This window comes from Somniosus microcephalus, chromosome 3 (assembly GCF_052327205.1).
Source record: "Somniosus microcephalus isolate GS21.2 chromosome 3, FLI_Smic_1.0, whole genome shotgun sequence".
Taxonomy (NCBI): Eukaryota; Metazoa; Chordata; class Chondrichthyes; order Squaliformes; family Somniosidae; genus Somniosus; species Somniosus microcephalus.
The window spans coordinates 319,790,046-319,807,996 of NC_140989.1; the positions used below are offsets into that span (position 1 = coordinate 319,790,046).

At 42.5% G+C, this 17,951-nt stretch overlaps 1 protein-coding gene across 3 annotated transcripts in view; it reads left to right on the forward strand.

The window, feature by feature from the left end:
• plpp3 (phospholipid phosphatase 3) overlaps nucleotides 1-17,951 on the forward strand; it is a 144,327-nt gene that overhangs the window by 72,909 nt on the left and 53,467 nt on the right. For all 3 annotated transcript variants that reach the window (XM_085983048.1, XM_085983045.1, XM_085983046.1), the window contains exons 3-4: nucleotides 4,846-5,126; nucleotides 6,654-6,711. In XM_085983048.1, coding sequence (XP_085839174.1) covers nucleotides 4,846-5,126; nucleotides 6,654-6,711 — 339 coding nt within the window. The remainder of the gene's footprint in view (nucleotides 1-4,845; nucleotides 5,127-6,653; nucleotides 6,712-17,951) is intronic.

Consider the following 17,951-nt stretch of genomic DNA (forward strand, 5'->3'; position numbering starts at 1 on the left):
ACCATCTGCAGTCTTTTGCTTTTTGACCGCAATAACCATACCTCACTTGCCTAACAAACTGTGTTAACATGTCCGAGACTGATGATGACATAAAACACAATGGGCTGGATTTTGCCAGCCCTGGGGAGGCGGGTTTGGAGGCGTGACTGCCGGGAAAATGGCAGAATTTGGGGGCGGGTGCCCAACCCGCCCCCAACCCGCCTCCATGCCATCTTGCCAGGAGGCGGGTAGCCGACCCGCGCTGGGTCCCGCCTCCTCGGGGATTAACAGGTAGTTAACAGGCAGTTTTTTGGCTAATCCCTATTTTGAGCCCTGATGTGTGGGCTTCCCGACGGTTCTGAACCTCGCCAGGGTCAGCAAGGCGGGCCGTCGGTCTGCAGGGGTCGGAGAGGCCGAGATGTCCGGTGTGCAGGTGAGTAATGGGTGCATGTGTGCAGAGGTAAGTGTGTGAGGTGTGTGTAAAGTGTTTTAATAAGTTTTACTTACCTTTACTTCTTCCTGCAGGCTTCCTCCCTTCAGGTCTCGGGAGTCCCTCAGCTCATCGGCACAGAAAGCAGAATGGCCGCTGAACTGTCAAAAGCTGCAGCCTTCTGCTTTCTGGTCAGGAAGGCTTTCTAATTGAGTCTTGATTGTCAGTTTTTGACAGCTTCACAGAGCTGTCAAACAATGACATTTCATCTGTCAAAAGCTCTTGAAAGATGAAACGGCACTCGCTGTTGTCACCTGTAACTGGCTTTCCCTTAATTGGCCTGCTAAGCCCGCTGGGCGGGCTTAACAAGGTCAATCAAAGGAAAATAGCGTGGGTTGGCCACAAGTCGATGGAGGCGGGACTAAAACCCAACAAGTGGGAGTCCCGCCTCCAAAAGCTCCCCATTGACAAAAGCCCAATGCTTTTTCTATGCAAATGAAATGCGTTCTTGACATTTTCAAATCAGCATACTTGAAATAAGTTGGCGGAAAAAGCAGAATAAAGTTGGCAAAGGCAGATTCAGCCTGACAAACTGGTTAGCAAATTTTCTTTGATGACTTGGCTTTTTTTGTCTAATCTATTATAGACTTCCATGGCAATTAATTGGCTCCAATGTATCTTATTTCCTGACCTTCCTTTCCACCCCCACCATATAACTCCAGTGAGTTGTGTGAAAATAAAAAATGTATTCAGACTTACTTCCCAATGTGAAGTGTCAAACCTCAGAAACAGACAAACCGATTTCTTAGGATGTTGGTGTGAGACTGGAGTTTAGATCTGGCGTCAACAAACGGCAATAATGAAGATAAGCAGGTCACTGCACTGCTGTCCAAACTGAAGTGTAACTGCTACTGGAGTGAACTGTAGTCACCCTCAAGGCACCAGTGTGAACATAGTTGTATTGCCATAAAATCCAATATTGCCTCTAGCAACACCACTGCTTCGTGTTGCCCTCTCAATGGATTACGGTGTAACCATTATAAATCAAGGGAAAAGTTTGATTTGCAATGCTAAAACAGTGTACCATAGAGTAGTTTACCTTAACAAGATATGCTAATTGAATAAGTATGGAGTGCACCATGGCAAAACTTATGGTTTACTGGGGTATTTAGTACATGGTATTGGGTATTTTACAAGAGCTATAGATCCTGTATCATAATATCTTGGCATGGATTTCAGTGTGCTAATAATTAATTGGAACAATTCCTACTTCCATAGAAAGAGTGTGGACTTTATTCCTGGAATGGCCACCCTCTTTTCCCCATCTTCAAACAATGAAGGGGGTGAAATTACTGCTGTCAATTTTACCAAAAAAGTCAGTCTGAGAACAAAACTGTAAATCCTGTTTTGTAGTCACACCAACTATTTTTGTTAAATTTATCAACACCAGGAGTTTTACCTCCAAAATGGTTTGGCTGAGAACTGATGAAGATCACGATGTATATTTTCAAGAAGGGCACTGCAAGGGAACTAACGTAATGGCCTTAATGATAATGTTAAATACCCAGAGGCACCTCAGCTTTCCACGTTGATTCAGCCCTCACAAATTGTGGGGCTCAGTATAACTCCTCCAAACCAATTCCTCATGATTGTGTCATTAGCAGCATTTACTTGCATTTGACAGTCACTAGGCTAACTATTGCAGTGAAAATACTGATTTCAAGAATAGGCAGTTCTGTGGAGCTGTTTGATTTGTTTTAAGGAAAGTGGGCATTGATAGTGTTACCCACTTTATAAATGGATGTTACGAGTTGTTTTAAGCCTTGCCTGCTCTTGACAGGCAAAGAACGTCGATTGTCCAAGTCAGAATCAGCTCAGTGTTTCTTCCTTCTCCTGATATGTCTGCTTGACCCTCGAGGCTATACAGGCGATAAAGTGAGTCAGTTAATAGGTAGACAATGATGATTGCTTTTAGAAATAATACTACCTAGATGGAAGGATTGGACAGGCAAATCTCCAATTCTAGCAGTGATACTGATTACATTACGAACTGCAGCATTTCTGGGGGAAGGGGTTGCACGCCTGGTTGAAGCTTGCAGCAAAACTCACAGTAAACAATATACAATTTCCTCCAGGTCATTTATTTTCAATTCTATCAAATCCAATTTAAAGCAGAGTAACTTAATCTGGAAGCTGGTAGTAATCACACCAATGTTTGTTTTGTGAGTGTATATATATATTTCTTCTTTCTCTTTGGAGTTTCTCCACAACACTCAGCATTCTTGGATGAGAGCTCAGCCTGGAGACCTGTCCCCATCTTTTCCTAATTTTTGTGTTTACAACAACAATAGCAGCAACTTGAATTTATATAGCATCTGTAACGTAGAAAAATGTCCCATGACGCATCACAGAGGTGTAATCAGACATAAAATGGACACAGCCATAGAAGGAGATATTAGGAGGGGTGGCCGAAAGCTTGGCCAAAGTGGTGGGTTTTAATCAGGGTCTTTAAAAGAGGTGAGAGGGTGGAGAGCAATTTAGGGAGGGAATGACATTGTGTGGTGCCTAGACGCTGAAGGTGCAGCCGCCAGTGGTGGAATGAAGGGGGGCGGGAGGGGGAGCACAAGAGGTGAGAATCGGCCGACCGGAGAGTTCTGTGTTTCTATGTTACCCAGCTTACCTTCCACTGCTTTGTCCAATGAGGCAAATGACTCCTCAACATCGACCTGGTGCTGTACTAATATCTGCATCCACCTACAACTCAGGAGGGGTATGCAGCAAGCTGTGTCTTGTCCTGTATCAGCTAGTCAGTCCCTCATCAGCCACCACCACTCGTCTGCCTCACTCGTACTTAGTGACACACCCGGTGCTTCCCCTTTAACGTCACTATCACAATCTCCTCAGTGTGCATACCTGTGCTGCTTTCTGTTTCTAATGGGGGGGGGGGTGATGTTGTTTGGTGGCTTCTGATTTGGCTCAAGGGTGACTGGATTCTTCTTGTTCTGCGAAGAAAGCAGATGAATAAGTAATCATATTTATTCATTTGGGGACTACATTGTCATTAAATTCATAATTACTTTCTTGCGACTAATCACAGCGTGAGGACACATTGATATAACATCACGTATATCATAGAATATCTACAATATATTATACCCTGCATTCTATGCTGTTTTTCAATCTTCAAAAGTCACACACCAGTAAGCTGTTTTATTTGTGGGACCCTCACCACCTTTTGTACGCTGCGACTTTCCATTACATACAAGATTAGACTGTAAACATAACAGTAGTGTGATTTATGATGGAATGACTTGGTCCATGGAAATTGCTTTCTGCAGTCCATTCTCTTTGCAATAAGATAATGGCACGTATAATTTACGTTGTCTTTCTATTTTCACTTCATTTACCTTACTTGCTGCATCCTTTGTGTTAGTACTGTGTTTGTATTTGAAAATGTCTTTAACCATTCCTACTTTCCTTTATGTCCAAATATGGCCAGTGCTACTACTTAAGAGTAAAATTCATGCCTTACATTTGTGGTTTTTTAAAACCGTAGTCAAGATCATATTGACGCCTTTGCATTGTTGGGGTTGTCCAACCTACCAAAGTCTTGTCACATCACTCCAATACAGCAGTTATCATTGCCTCCAGGGCCTGGTCTTTAAAATAGGCTTTGTAAAAATTTAGCAGTGCACTTTTCACAAATACTGCACACTCCACAGCTAGAAGAAAGAACTTTTGACATTATGCCACTTAAGTGACTTCTTAGCTGCTTGAGAAATGTTAAAGGGTCATTATTGCTGTATTGTGACCCTCGTTTGCGCGTTCTTGCGAACAGAATTGAATTCTCAGGATTCATGTATCTCAAAATGGCACGATGCCAAGATTCTGTGGGTTGTAAATTTTGGCAAAAAGTGCGCATTTCTTTTGTTTTTCTTGAACAGTGAAATGACAGACTGACAGCCACGTCTTATTGCCCTGTGGTGGTGCATTTCTGTGGCATTACTAATCATGCCTATTTTGTTTTGCTTTGTTTTCAATCATCTCTCACAGACACACACGCACACTACATACATACATTGCAGCTTGTGAGAACCTATATTGAGAAATCCTGCAATATCTTAAGTACAAAACTAAAAAGTACAATTACACTTCCTATTAATGTCTTAGCTCAAATGCCAACACCATGTGAGGATTTGACAAGTTTCCCTTGCTTAACTTTTTTTCTCCTTTCAGGCTTGTTTTCTGTCACTGTGAGAAATGTTTGTCCTGACAGGCTAATAAATACCCTTCCTCCTCCTCTCTCTTCACAAACAAGTCATCAGTCACTAAATTGCTAATTATAATGCAGCCCTATCTCAGTTCTACAAGGCATTGTTTATATACAGGATAAACTAAATGACCTCAGTAATAATTTTGTGTGTTTTCATTAACAGATAATATCAGGCGAGTGCTACCGGATCCATTACATGAAGGAACGTTCCAAGTCCTTTATCCGCAACCCATATGTAGCTGCTCTGTATAGACAAGTTGGCTGCTTCATCTTTGGCTGTGCCATAAGCCAGTCCTTCACTGACATTGCAAAAGTGTCTGTCGGTCGTTTACGGCCACACTTTCTAGATATCTGCAATCCAAACTTTTCAACAATCAACTGCTCCCTTGGCTACATTGTGAACTTTGAATGCAGAGGCAATGAAAGTAAAGTTCAGGAAGCAAGGTAGGAATTTTTACCTAATAACAAATGAAATAGAACGTTACTTAAATATGGTTGCAATTACACTTTTCCCCCCTCCCCAAAGATACAGGGGTTGAAAATGGTCTTTGACTTGGTCGCTCATTTTACATCATGTCCGTTAGTGCTCATTGAAGTCAAAGACAAAGAAAATTGGACGGAGTGTAAAATGGGCTGCCGAAACTGCAGCCTACCTTTTACATTAATTACGATGCAATTCTTTTAGATTTTGTGATGCAATTTTATGTAAGGGATAGAAACACTATACAGTTTAATGGTAATTTTGAGATGCTGTAAAACTATGGATTACAAGAGGCAGTGGCGTCCGCTGGCTATAATTCACATTGATTCTGTTATTCCCACATGTCAATGATACAATGACTGAGACTTGAATTCATATTTATTTTAGTTGTAAGTTCTACATCTAAGTTAAATGAAAGTTGCAGCTGCTTGTGATTGGTGTCAAATTCTTCTCATGTTTGCTAAAACCACCCACATCATTGCACTGCCTCTGGCCTCTTCTGCATCCTGTGCCTCCTTTCACCCCATCATTGGTGGCAGTGCATTCAGCCACCTAGGCCCTATGCTTTGGAATTCCTTCCCTGAACTCCTCTGCCCCTCGTCCTTTAAGACCCTCCTTAAAACCCACCTCTTTGACCAAACTTGTGGTCGCCTCTCCTAATAGTTGCTTCTTTGGTGCAGCATCCATTTTTTGATGATGTTTGCCCCTGTGAAGCGCCTTGGGACTTTTTTCTATGTTAACAGCTCTCTATAAATGCCAGTTGTAAATGCATGCTCCTGTTTTAGCTCTTGATCCAAATAAATATGCTCACCCGGAGGACAGCCATTGTCAGTGTGAGCAGATCACAGGCATGCTTCCCATGGTTTTTCCATCCATTAGTATGAATGGACAGACTATCACAGGGCATACACCATGTGCCTGCAGTACACATTTGAGAAACAAAAATGCTCTGGCATGTACAGTAAAATGACACAGACACAGTCCTGGTATCAGGTGCTCATATATTAATGCAACTGTGTCACCATGGAATATTTACATATTTCATGGCTGTACCTTCTATTTATCCAAAAGTATGATTTTGCTTCTGGTTTCTTCTGTTAGCTTTGTGCAGTACACTAAAAGATTGCAATACAAATTACACCCAGAGAGCACTGTGTACATTGTGGGTACATGCACACTGTGAATATAGTAATATTATAATGCTTATATTCACATAGTGCTTTATCATGCCTAAACATCTCAAAGCACTTCACAAAATGATTGATTTTATGTAGGCAAACGTATGGGGAATGGGAGTATATGCATTTGTTCCATTACACATGCAGTGAGATTAATCTAATTAGATTGACCTTTCCCAAAATAGGTTTCCCTCCCTGTGTAATTTGAACTTCAGGTGGGTGGAAATTTGGCTATGACAAATTTGCTCAGGCTAGCCCAGATTGCCGTAATAGAGCCTGATTATTAAAGCATTCTTTTGGTTTGTTTTCCAGGAAGTCGTTCTTTTCAGGACACGCCTCCTTCTCATTGTACACCATGCTGTATTTAGCGGTAAGTGACTTCAAGTTTCACTTGTCTTTCTGCAGTCTGTATCCAGGGACCTGAATTTCTTTAGGTTTCAATTTTGTTGAAGGTGTAATGCTTTTAAAATCATAGTTTTTTTTGGTCACAATACATTCACGGTGTACACGGTATGCTATATATGTTATGTTGTGATCATAAGTGAGCATCATTGGCTGGGGGTTGTGGATGATCACTGTGACAGATCCCAGGCAATGGCAGTGATGCTCGTGTATAGTACAAAGTATTTACAGCACAGAAACAGGCCATTCGGCCCATCAGGTCCATGCCAGTGTTTATGCTCCACATGAGACTCATTCCACCCCTCCTCATCTAACCCCATCAACATATCCTTCTATTCCTTCCTCCCTCCCTCATGTGTTTATCTAGCTTCCCCTGAAAGGAATCTATGCTATTTACCTCAACCACTCCCTGTGGTAGTGAGTTCCACATTCTCACCACACTCTGGGAAAATAAGTTTCTCCTGAATTCCCTATTGGATTTATTAGTGACTATCTTACATTTATGACCCCTAGTTCTGGTCTCGCGTGTCAGTGCTTGGTGGGTTTTTGCTTGTGCTGCCAGAGCTTTGACATTTACCCTCTTTTGGTGAGCTTGGCATTTATGTATTGTATATTCCCTCCCCTGTTTCTATTGCCAAATGACAGGGCAGATAGCGACAAACTCTCTTCTGGGGCAGTCAGAGGGTGACTGTCAGGCAAGACTTAAACTGATCTTTCCCACCTGAGGATCCAATATAACATTCTTGTTTTTCCCTGGATGGATGTGGTAACAGACAGCCATTCAAGAGGAGCACAATGCTGCAATCTGTCTCCTGCTGCACGGCTCCATGGTCATGTGCCTTTGTTTCATGGTTTGCTATGCTAAAATTTGCATATTTTTAGGTTGCTGCGATTGGTCAGTACAGATTTAGCACCAGTGTCTCCAGTACTGGCACTCCTGGATGTCCTGTACTTGTATCAGCCAGTGAACAAAAGTGACACTTCACACCTTGTTACTTTAACAAATTGTGCAATGCTATTTTTTCTGGCGTTTAAGTGTTGCGGATAACACGTAGGGGGCACAGGGTGATTGCTTTGTGTGTGTAATCAGCAGTACATGGCATAATAAACAGATACCATAGAGACATAGGATAGACTGCATAGGTCACAGAGAGAGACGTTGGGCGGAATCCAGGATAAACACAGTACAAACTACAGAGGATAACAAAGCATTAGCTACAGAAGGGACTTGTATTACTGAGGGAAAAGCAGACCAAAAATGAATTTGGAGAAGCCACTGAGGGTACTGGATTCACAATCTTCTCATGATTCTCAAATGCAAATTTATCTCCAGGACTTTGAAGCTTGGGAAATAATGGGGGAGAAATTGAGGATCACCCCGATAACTTTAGCGGTAATAAAAAAGCAGCGCCGGGCGCTACGCCAGTGAATCCAACGCGAACTTTAGGTTTAGCGCTCCAGGAAGGAAGTGTTGCGCTAAATCAAGTGCTACCACTTCCCTTGGCGCGCTAAAGTTTGGCAAGCGGGGCGGTAGCGGTGCAGCACTGCCCAATGTCGAGCGCAGCGCTGCCGGGAACGGCGGCTCGCTCCCTCACTCCAAGGGAAGGGCCATTGCTGTAGGCTCTGCATTAAATCAATGTTCCTCGTCGCCGACGGCAGCTGCGATCCATGACGATCGGCCCCAAGCACTCTAACAGTGTGCAGGGCTGATCAATCGCGGCATTGGGAAAGCTGAAAAAACAATCTAAGGGGTGAAAACAAATTTTTCATTGACACAAGCGGTCTTACCTTTAAATACCGCTCCCCAAGCAGCCGGCCTCCCTAACAACGCCTCCTGCAGCTGTCGGTGTTATCGCCCGGCGATGCTGCAGGGGGCGAACTGAAGTTTGGATCCGGGGTGGTACCGGGGCGCTGCGCAGCCAGATGACGTCATGATCCCCGGGCGCAGGAGATCGTGGTGCTAGTGGTTACCGCCGCCACAAACTGCCACGTCAATTTTGCAGGCACTGGTACTATTGCTGCGCCCGGTCGCAAAGCCGGTAGTGCCCCGTTAACGCCCCCTGGAGGCGCTAATAGGAGGCGCAAAGGATGCCAATTTCTCCCCCAATAAATGTAATTAATATCTTCATTTGCATTCAAAACTATGTAACTGGTCAAAAACAGGACACTTCTCTGAGTAACGCGGAGTTGCTTCTGTAGTATGGGATAACCATCTTAGCCAGTCTGTCCTAATTGCTTTTGTTTTCCATGAGCTGTCTTTTGAGCTTCACTGATTCTCAATGGATTTTACATTCCTTACTGCCATCAATGTACTTGTTTAGATCTGCCTTTGTATTGTAAGCCTAAAGAATTTCTTTGAGTAATGCCACTCTCCAAATCATGTCTGTGATCCCAAACACCTGTTGAGTAAAAGATTTAATCCATTGTATAAGGAATGAGGCTAGGCTCTCTTCACACACACTGAATTCAGATAACAGTGCTTCTATAATTCTTTTAACATTGCTTTAGCCATGTTCTTTATGTTACAAATAGCATTCAAATCCCAGTTTTATTATAAGTGACCAACCCAATTTCCTGAAAGCACGTAATGCTATAACCCACTGAAGTGAGTTAACTGTTTTCAAACTTATGTTGGCTTTGTCTTAAACCATCGCTGTGCATATGCTGATGTCCATATGCTTGCAGTTAGTTCTACAGTTTATAGACTCATAATCTACCTCAAGCATACAGACACTAATAACTATAATTCACGCATTGTCTACCCACACTCCTATATAAGCCACTGCAGGAACAGATAGCACAAACGTTCATGCATCGTAGAGCATTTGCATTGTTCCCAAACTGCAAGTTTCAGCCTAGAGTGCCAGATGAAACTGCAGAGCACAAATGTACATTATTTATTAGAATTGAACATGGACTGAGCTGTAGATATATATAATATATATATTTCTGGGGGGAGTCATCATTCTGAATTAAAGCCCCATTAAAATGACTAAAAGTTTAACGTCTCTTTAAATGTAAAACAGAATTTCTGTGTGGCATTCTTTGTCATTTGAATCATCTGAATGGATGTTTTTGTTCTTTTATTTAAAAAAAATTCTTACCACAGAAATACTCCCTTAAGACCAAAAACTGTTAAATAGAATTAGCAATATACAGTTGTAAGCGTAACTGCTTTCCCTTTATGATGTGAGGTTAAAGATCACTGGAATGCGGAATAAAAATTTGACCCCACCACCAGATTAGGTTTACTGATGCTGCCCAGATACTAGGCGTCACATGGCTTGATTTATGAAGCTTCTCAAATTGGGGTCAGACTCCTACCAGTTCAGAGCAATGGTATTGCAATAACTCAAATGCCTTTTCTCATTATAATACGTTTTAATGCATAGTAGCGCAGAGATTTTAAGCAATAGAAGCATTCTTTCAAGGCCGTAGTAATAAAATGGTCAATTGTTCTTGTAAATCCTAAACATTACAAAGGGCTTTTGCAACTAATTCCTAACATAATGCTCTTTGTCTGCGGATATTCCATTATGTCCCTGATATTAATAATAGCGGGGCATAGCGAGACACTGAGTTGCATTGAGAGCAGAATACTGAATGACATCCAGCACGCAACTGACAGGCATCAAAACAAAGGCAAGAGTTCCTAGGCAAATATACAAAGAAGTAGCTATAGACAGGCAAAGAATACCAGGCTGGGAGTTAAATTACTTCCATAGGGATTTGCTTTGATTTAAAAACAGTTAATTCCCAGAATGTAGAATTGTAATTTAAAGAAAAGTCCCCATTCCCTAAAAGTTAGTCTAATCTAAGATTTGAAGAGATTTTGTATTTTTTAATGGGCCAGATTTTGCTGGAGCAGGGTATCTTGCGGTGTGCCCTGTTAGTTAGACTTATTCATGCACGTTTAGGTTTTTGCCCACAAAGTTGATGGAAGTGCGAGCTGATAACGGCGCAGCGAGGGCAACAGTGTATCTGGGACCGTGGTGAACAATGGGACAAGCAATGTATCTCCTTAACCAATGAGGTTTACGGATTGAGAAATAAACAAAGGAAGGACTGAGAAGGAGGGTGAATTAGAGTGGGTGACCTCAATGTCAAATCAGGTACAGAAAGAGAAATAAAGAGAGGGAAAGAAAGATTAGATTGAGAGAGAGAAAAAAAGAGACACTAAGAAAAAAAAATTAAATTTTAAATTTGACATTTTAAAAATCTCCTAAAACAGTTTTCAAACCTGAAGGAATGAGACTCCACACTTATAATTGTTTACTTTCTGGGCAAGAGAGGTTGATTGGCAATCATCACATTGTCTTAAACAGCTCAATTAGATCATCCTTAATCTTCTGTACTCAAGGGAATACAAGCCCAGTCTATACAACCTGTCCTCATGATGTAACCCATTTAGCCCGGTATCATTATGGTGAATCTGTGCTGCACCCCCCTCCAAGGCCAATACATCCTTCCTGAGGTGCAGTGCCCAGAAATGAACATATTACTCCAGATGGGGTCTAACTAGAGCCCTGTACAGCTGCAGAATCAGATCTTTGAAACTTCTCAAATGATCACTATACAGTGGACTGTACGAACACCGTGTCCAATAAAACTAAAAAAATGTATTCGCTCATGACATGTGGACATCGCTGACAAGGCCAGCATTTATTGCCCATTCCTAATTGCCTTTGAGAAGGTGGTGTTGAGCCACCTTCTTGAACCGCTGCAGGTACTCCCACAGTGCTGTTAGGGAAGGAATTCCAGGATTTTGACCCAGCGACTATGAAGGAACGACGACATATTTCCAAGTCAGGATGGTGTGTGACTTGGAGGAGAACTTGCAGGTGCTGGTGTTTCCTTTCACCTGCTGCCCTTGTCTTTCTAGGTGGAAGAGGTGGCGGGTTTGGGAGGTGCTGTCGAAGAAGCCTTGGCGAGTTGCTGCAGTGCATCTTGTAGATGGTACACACTGCAGCCACGGTACGCCGGTGGTGGAGGGAGTGAATGTTTAAGGTGGTGGATGGGGTGCCAATCAAGCAGGCTGCTTTGTCCTGGATGGTGTTGAGTTACTTGAGTGTTGTTGGAGCAGCACTCATCCAGGAATGTCAAGAGTATTCCATCACACTTCTGACTTGTGCCTTGTAGATGGTGGAAAGGCTTTGGGGAGTAAGGAGGTGAGACACTCGCCGCAGAATACCCAGCCTCTGACCTGCTCTTGTTGCCACAGTATTTATGTGGCTGGTTCAGTTAAGTGTCTGATCAATGGTGACCCCCAGGATGCTGATGTTGGGGGATTTGGTGATGGTAATGCCATTGAATGTCAAGGGGCAGTGGTTAGACTCTCGCTTGTTGGAGATAGTCATTGCCTGGCACTTGTGTGGCGCGAATGTTACTTGGCACTTATCAGCCCAAGCCTGAATGTCATCCAGGTCTTGCTGCATGTGGGCATGGACTGCTTCATTATCTGAGGAGTTATGAATCGAACTGAACACTGAGCAATCATCAGCGAACATCCCCACTTCTGACCTTGTGTTGGAGGACAGGTCATCGATGAAGCAGCTGAAGATGGTTGGGCCTAGGATACTGCCCCGAGGAACTCCTGCAGTGATGTCCTGGGGCTGAGATGATTGGCCTCCAACAACCACAACCATCTTCCTTTGTGCTAGGTATGACTCCAGCCAGTGGAGAGTTTTTCCCTTGATTCCCATTAACTTCAGTTTTACTAGGGCTCCTTGATGCCACACTCCATCAAATGCTGCCTTGATGTCAAGGGCAGTCACTCTCACCTCACTTCAGGAATTCAGCTCTTTTGTCCATGTTTGGACCAAGGTTGTAATGAGGTCTGGAGCCGAGTGGTCCTGGCAGAACCCAAACTGAGCATCGGTGAGCAGGTTATTGGTGAGTAAGTGCCGCTTGATAGCACTGTCGACGACACCTTCCATCACTTTTCTGATGATTGAAAGTAGAATGATGTTGCAATAATTGTCCGGATTGGATTTGTCCTACTTTTTGTGGACAGGACATAACTGGGCAATTTTGCACATTATCGGGTAGATGCCAGTGTTGTAGCTGTACTGGAGCAGCTTGACTAGAGGCGCGGCTAGTTCTGGAGCACACGTCTTCAGCATGACAGCCGGGATGTTGTTGGGGCCCATAGCCTTTGCTGTATCCAGTGTGTTCAGCCATTTCTTGATATCATGTAGAGTGAATCAAATTGGCTGAAGACTGGCTTCTGTGATGGTGGGGACCTCAGGAGCTGGCCGAGATGGATCATCCACTCGGCACTTTTGGCTGAATATGGTTGCGAGTGCTTCAGCCTTGTCTTTTGCACTCACGTGCTGGGCTCCACCATCATTGAGGATGGGGATGTTCATGGAGCCTCCTCCTCCCGTTAGTTGTTTAATGGTCCAGCACCATTCACGACTGGATGTGGCAAGATTGCAGAGCTTTGATTTGATTGTTGGTTGTGGGATTGCTTAGCTCTGTCTATAGAATGCTGTTTACACTGTTTAGCATGCATGTAGTCCTGTGTTGTAGCTTCACCACGTTGGCACTACATTTTTAGGTATGCCTGGCATGCTCTTTTACACTCCTCATTGAACCAGGGTTGGTCCCCTGTCTTGATGGTAATGGTAGAGTGAGGGATATGCCAGGCCATGAGGTTACAGATTGTGGTGGATTACAATTCTGCTGCTGTTGATGGCCCACAGCACCTCACGGATGCCCAGTTTTGAGCTGCTAGATCTGTTCTGAACCTATCCCATTTAGCACGGTGCTAGTGCCACACAACAGGATGGAGAGTGTCCTCAGTGTGAAGATGGGACTTCGCCTCCACACGGCCTGTGTGGTGGTCACTCCTACCAATACTGTCATGGACAGATGCATCTGCGCCTGGTAGACTGGTAAGAACGAAGTCAAGTAGGTTTTCCCCTCGTGTTCATTCATTTACCAGCTGCCGCAGATACCAGTCTGGCAGCTATGTCCTTCAGGACTTGGCCAGCTCAGTCAGTAGTGGTACTACCGAGCCACTCTTGGTGTTGGACATTGAAGTCCCCCACCCAGAGTATGTTCTGTGCCCTTGCTACTCTCAGTGCTTCAACATGGAGGAGTACTGATTCAGCAGATGAGGGAGGGCGGTAGCTAGTAATCAGAAGGAGGTATCATTCAAAACATTTTAATTTAAGCAAAAGTTTAATAATCTATATAATATATTAAGATCAATTAATGCATTGCATGTTCCATATTAGTTGAAAATTACTCCTTCCTTGAATCCTTTGATGCTGATTGCTTCAATGGTCTTTCCTGGTAACTTATTCCACAGATCTATTAACCTTTGTGTAAAAAAAAAAGCTCCTCTTCTTACATGCTCATTTTTAACTTGTATCCTGTGGTATCTGAACCCTAAACATCAAAGGCAGAAAACATTCGAACCAGTGTATGAGATTAATTCAACGTAAACTTTTTCTCGTTTTCTGGAGGCTAGGCACTTCAGATATGTAACCTAACTTCAAAATGGTTCTTCCATACCTACAGATTCATAGAAAAGGACTCACAAAATGTTTTGAAAATAATTTACTACGTAATTAAAGTCCCAGTGGTGTTGATCCTTTGTATTACACTTAGTGATGCCAAATAGCTCTGGTCTCCAGTGAATACTTTACATGGTTTGGCACATGTACAACAGTTGCTGTGTATTAGCCCTGGCGCATTTGTTTGAACCTTACTCCCTATTTACAGGAGATACCATCAGCTGCCACAGTTGTGTACACTGCCCTCCATATGGAAGCATTCTCATATCAGTCAGCATGCTGTCCCAGGTCCCTAGTTACCCTTGATATGAAAACACTGGAAAATGAACAGTTTTCATAGCCTTTAATGTGATGTGAGGTTTATCACTGTTGTTTATCTTACAATAGCGTTTTACAGGCAAATGTGTTTTGCACTTTAACCTAGGCCTACACAATAATTTGCTTTTAGTAATTGCTGCTATTAATCTATTAATGTGATTTCTGCACCAATTTCCATGAGTATCCCATTCTTTGCAATGCAGTAGTATTCTAAATGTGCAAAAGTGTTGTGTAATACTGATCGGAATATATCAGTTTTCAAAAGTGAAATATACTCATCTTAGGCAGCAACTTACACCAACAGGTATCTTCTGGCTTACCCTGTTTTATTATACTTTTAAAAATTCTAGTCAGGAACAGAGATTCCCCCTGGCCCTTTGGCATCATGTTCTACTAAATCTGCACCATGAATTGAAACAGGCTGTGGACAGCAATTCCATTTTGTGATAATGCATAAAGAACTTGCATTTATATAGCGCCTTTCACAATCTCAGGATGTCTCAAAGTGCTTCACCGTCAATGAAGTACTTTTCTAAAGTAATCGCTGTTGCAATGTAGGCAAATGCAGCGGCCAATTTGTGCACCGCAAGGTTCCACAAATAACAGTGCGATAAATGACCAGATAATCTGTTTTAGTGATGTTGACTAAGGGGTAAATATTGGCCTGGACACCTGGAGAAATTGCCACGCTTCTTCAAATAGCACCATGGGACCCTTTACATCCATCTAAGAGGCAGACGGGGCCTCGGTTTAATGTCTCATCCCAAAAGACGGCACCTCCAGCAGTGCAGTACTCTGTCAATACTGCAGTGAGGTGTCAGCCTCAATTATGTGCTCAAAAATCTGGACTATAACATTTAGTATTATGTGGCAATCCAACAAAAAAACATATCTGTTTGACTTATGCAAGACACCATATTAATACCATATTAAAATAAAAAGTACTGAAGCAAAATAGAATATTAACCAAATATAAGCATGTAAATATGAGCCAGGAAAAGGTCATTTAGCTTATTTAGCTGCCTTCTTCCAATAGTAGATGTATAATTGACAGCATCACAGACTAACCGTTTATTTATTCTCCTGAGGGCTGTGATGAATCACTGCTACAACTTCCAAGAAGATACAGAAGTGTATGGAATTTCTCCCCAACACACAAATATAATTTAGCAACAATCTATATTGTTGGTCCGTGATTGTTTTCATCTCTTTTAATCAAACACACACATAGTAAATGTGGTGTAACTATATTTGTGGGGGGAGGAGGAGGTTTCCCCTACATTTCCCATGAAGATATTCCTTCAGATTTTAACTGACAAACTGCTGAAAAGTGACTTTTAGGCTGGGCCTCCACCTTTGCTTCCTTTTATTTTTAAGTCTACCCCAAGTATTTTCTTTAAAAGGTTTATTTTTGTAATGTGTGGGTGAAATTTGACCCTCATTCGTAAATACATGACACGAATATCACCTCCTAGTGATGAAAGAGTCAGATGCTAAAACTGCCTTCAGTTTGCAGGGCAGTGTTCCAGTTAAGTACAGGGCATATGTCAAATCTTCTGGACCCTCGTGTGTTCATTTATCAAGCCTCCTGATAATTCATACATAAGTAAGAACATTTACTTTGTTTGAGCATGAAGAGGAGGGGGGAGAAGAGGGAGGGGACAGGTCCCCCCACCCCCACTCAATAAAAAGACTAGAAATATGAAACTGCAGTATTTCATTCATGGCTATATCGCTAGGGGATGTTAGGAAACCATGTCCCTATTCTGCTGTGGGTTTTTCAGAGACTCGGTCAGCGTACAGGCTTTGCCTGAAACAAATGGTGATTGTGAGAGACTGGCAGCATGTTTTCATTCAAACTCTTTGTGCATTCTGTTGCAAAGTGTCACGGTTGATTATTAATTGCTTATTAAAAAAGAATTCATTGCATTAGTTGAATAGAGCAATATTGAGTCTGGGGGGTCATGTAAAGGTAAATCCAATTATTAAGGAGTTAGTAACACTGCTGTGAAACCTTTCACTTAGACATTTTAAAGGGACAGTGTCCCTTTATCTTGGCTATTTGGAGTTCCAAAATGTCAAAAATCGAATCTTTTCAGTACACTTCGGTCAAGCGATTTAGGATGGCACAACAAATCCCATGATTTTTTACACTTACCATGTCATGGGAATTGCTGCCCAAGTAATATCAATTTTACATAGAAGGTCCCAGAGGCTGACCAATTCACATAGGATTACATAGGATATACAGCATAGAAACAGGCCATTCGACCCAATTAATCCATGCCGGCGTTTATGCTCCCCATGAGCCTCTTCCCATCTTTCCTCATCTAAATCTATCAGCGTAATCCTCTATTCCCTTCTCCCTCATATGCTTGTCTAGCCTCCCCTTAAATGCATCTATACTATTCTCTTCAACCACTCCCTCTGGTAGCAAGTTCTATATTCTCGCCACTCTTTGGATAAAGAAGTTTCTTCTGAATTCCCTATTGGATTTCTTGGCGACTATCTTATATTGATGGCCTCTAGTTATGCTCTTCCCCATTAGTAGAAACATTCTCTCTCTATCCACTCTATCAAAACCTTTCATAATTTTAAAGACCTCTATTAGGTCACCCCTCAACCTTCTTTTTTCAAGAGAAAAGAGACCCAGCCTGTTCATCCTTTCCTGATATGTATACCCTCGCATTTCTGGTATCATCCTTGTAAATCTTCTCTGCACCCTCTCCAGTGCCTCAATATCCTTTTTATAATATGGCGGCCAGAACTGTACGCAGTACTCCAAGTGTGGTCTAACCAAAGTTCAATACAAGTTTAGCATAACTTCCCTACTTTTCAATTCTATACCTCTAGAAATAAACCCTAGTGCTTTTTTTTATGGCCTTGCTAACCTGTGTCGCACCTTTTAGTGATGTGTGTATTTGTATTTCGAGATCCCTTTGTTCCTCTACCCCACCGACTTGCACCCTCCAAGTGATAAGTGACCTCCCTATTCTTCCTACCAAAATGTAATAGCTCACATTTATCTGTGTTGAACTTCATTTGCCAATTATATGCCCATTCTGCAAGTTTATTAATGTCCTCCTGTAACTTGTTGCAGTCCTCCTCAGTATTGACTATCCCCCCAATTTGATGTCATCTGCAAATTTAGAAATTGTGTTTTTGATTCCTAAGTCTAAATCGTTAATGTAAATTGTGAACAGCAGTGGTCCCAGCACTGATCCTTGTGGAACACAACTACCCACCTTCTGCCACTGTGAATAGTTACCCTTTACTCCTACTCTCTGCTTTCTGTCCTGAAGCCAGCCAGCAATCCATTCTGCTACTTGTCCCCTGACTCCGCATTCTCTGACCTTGTTCATCAGTC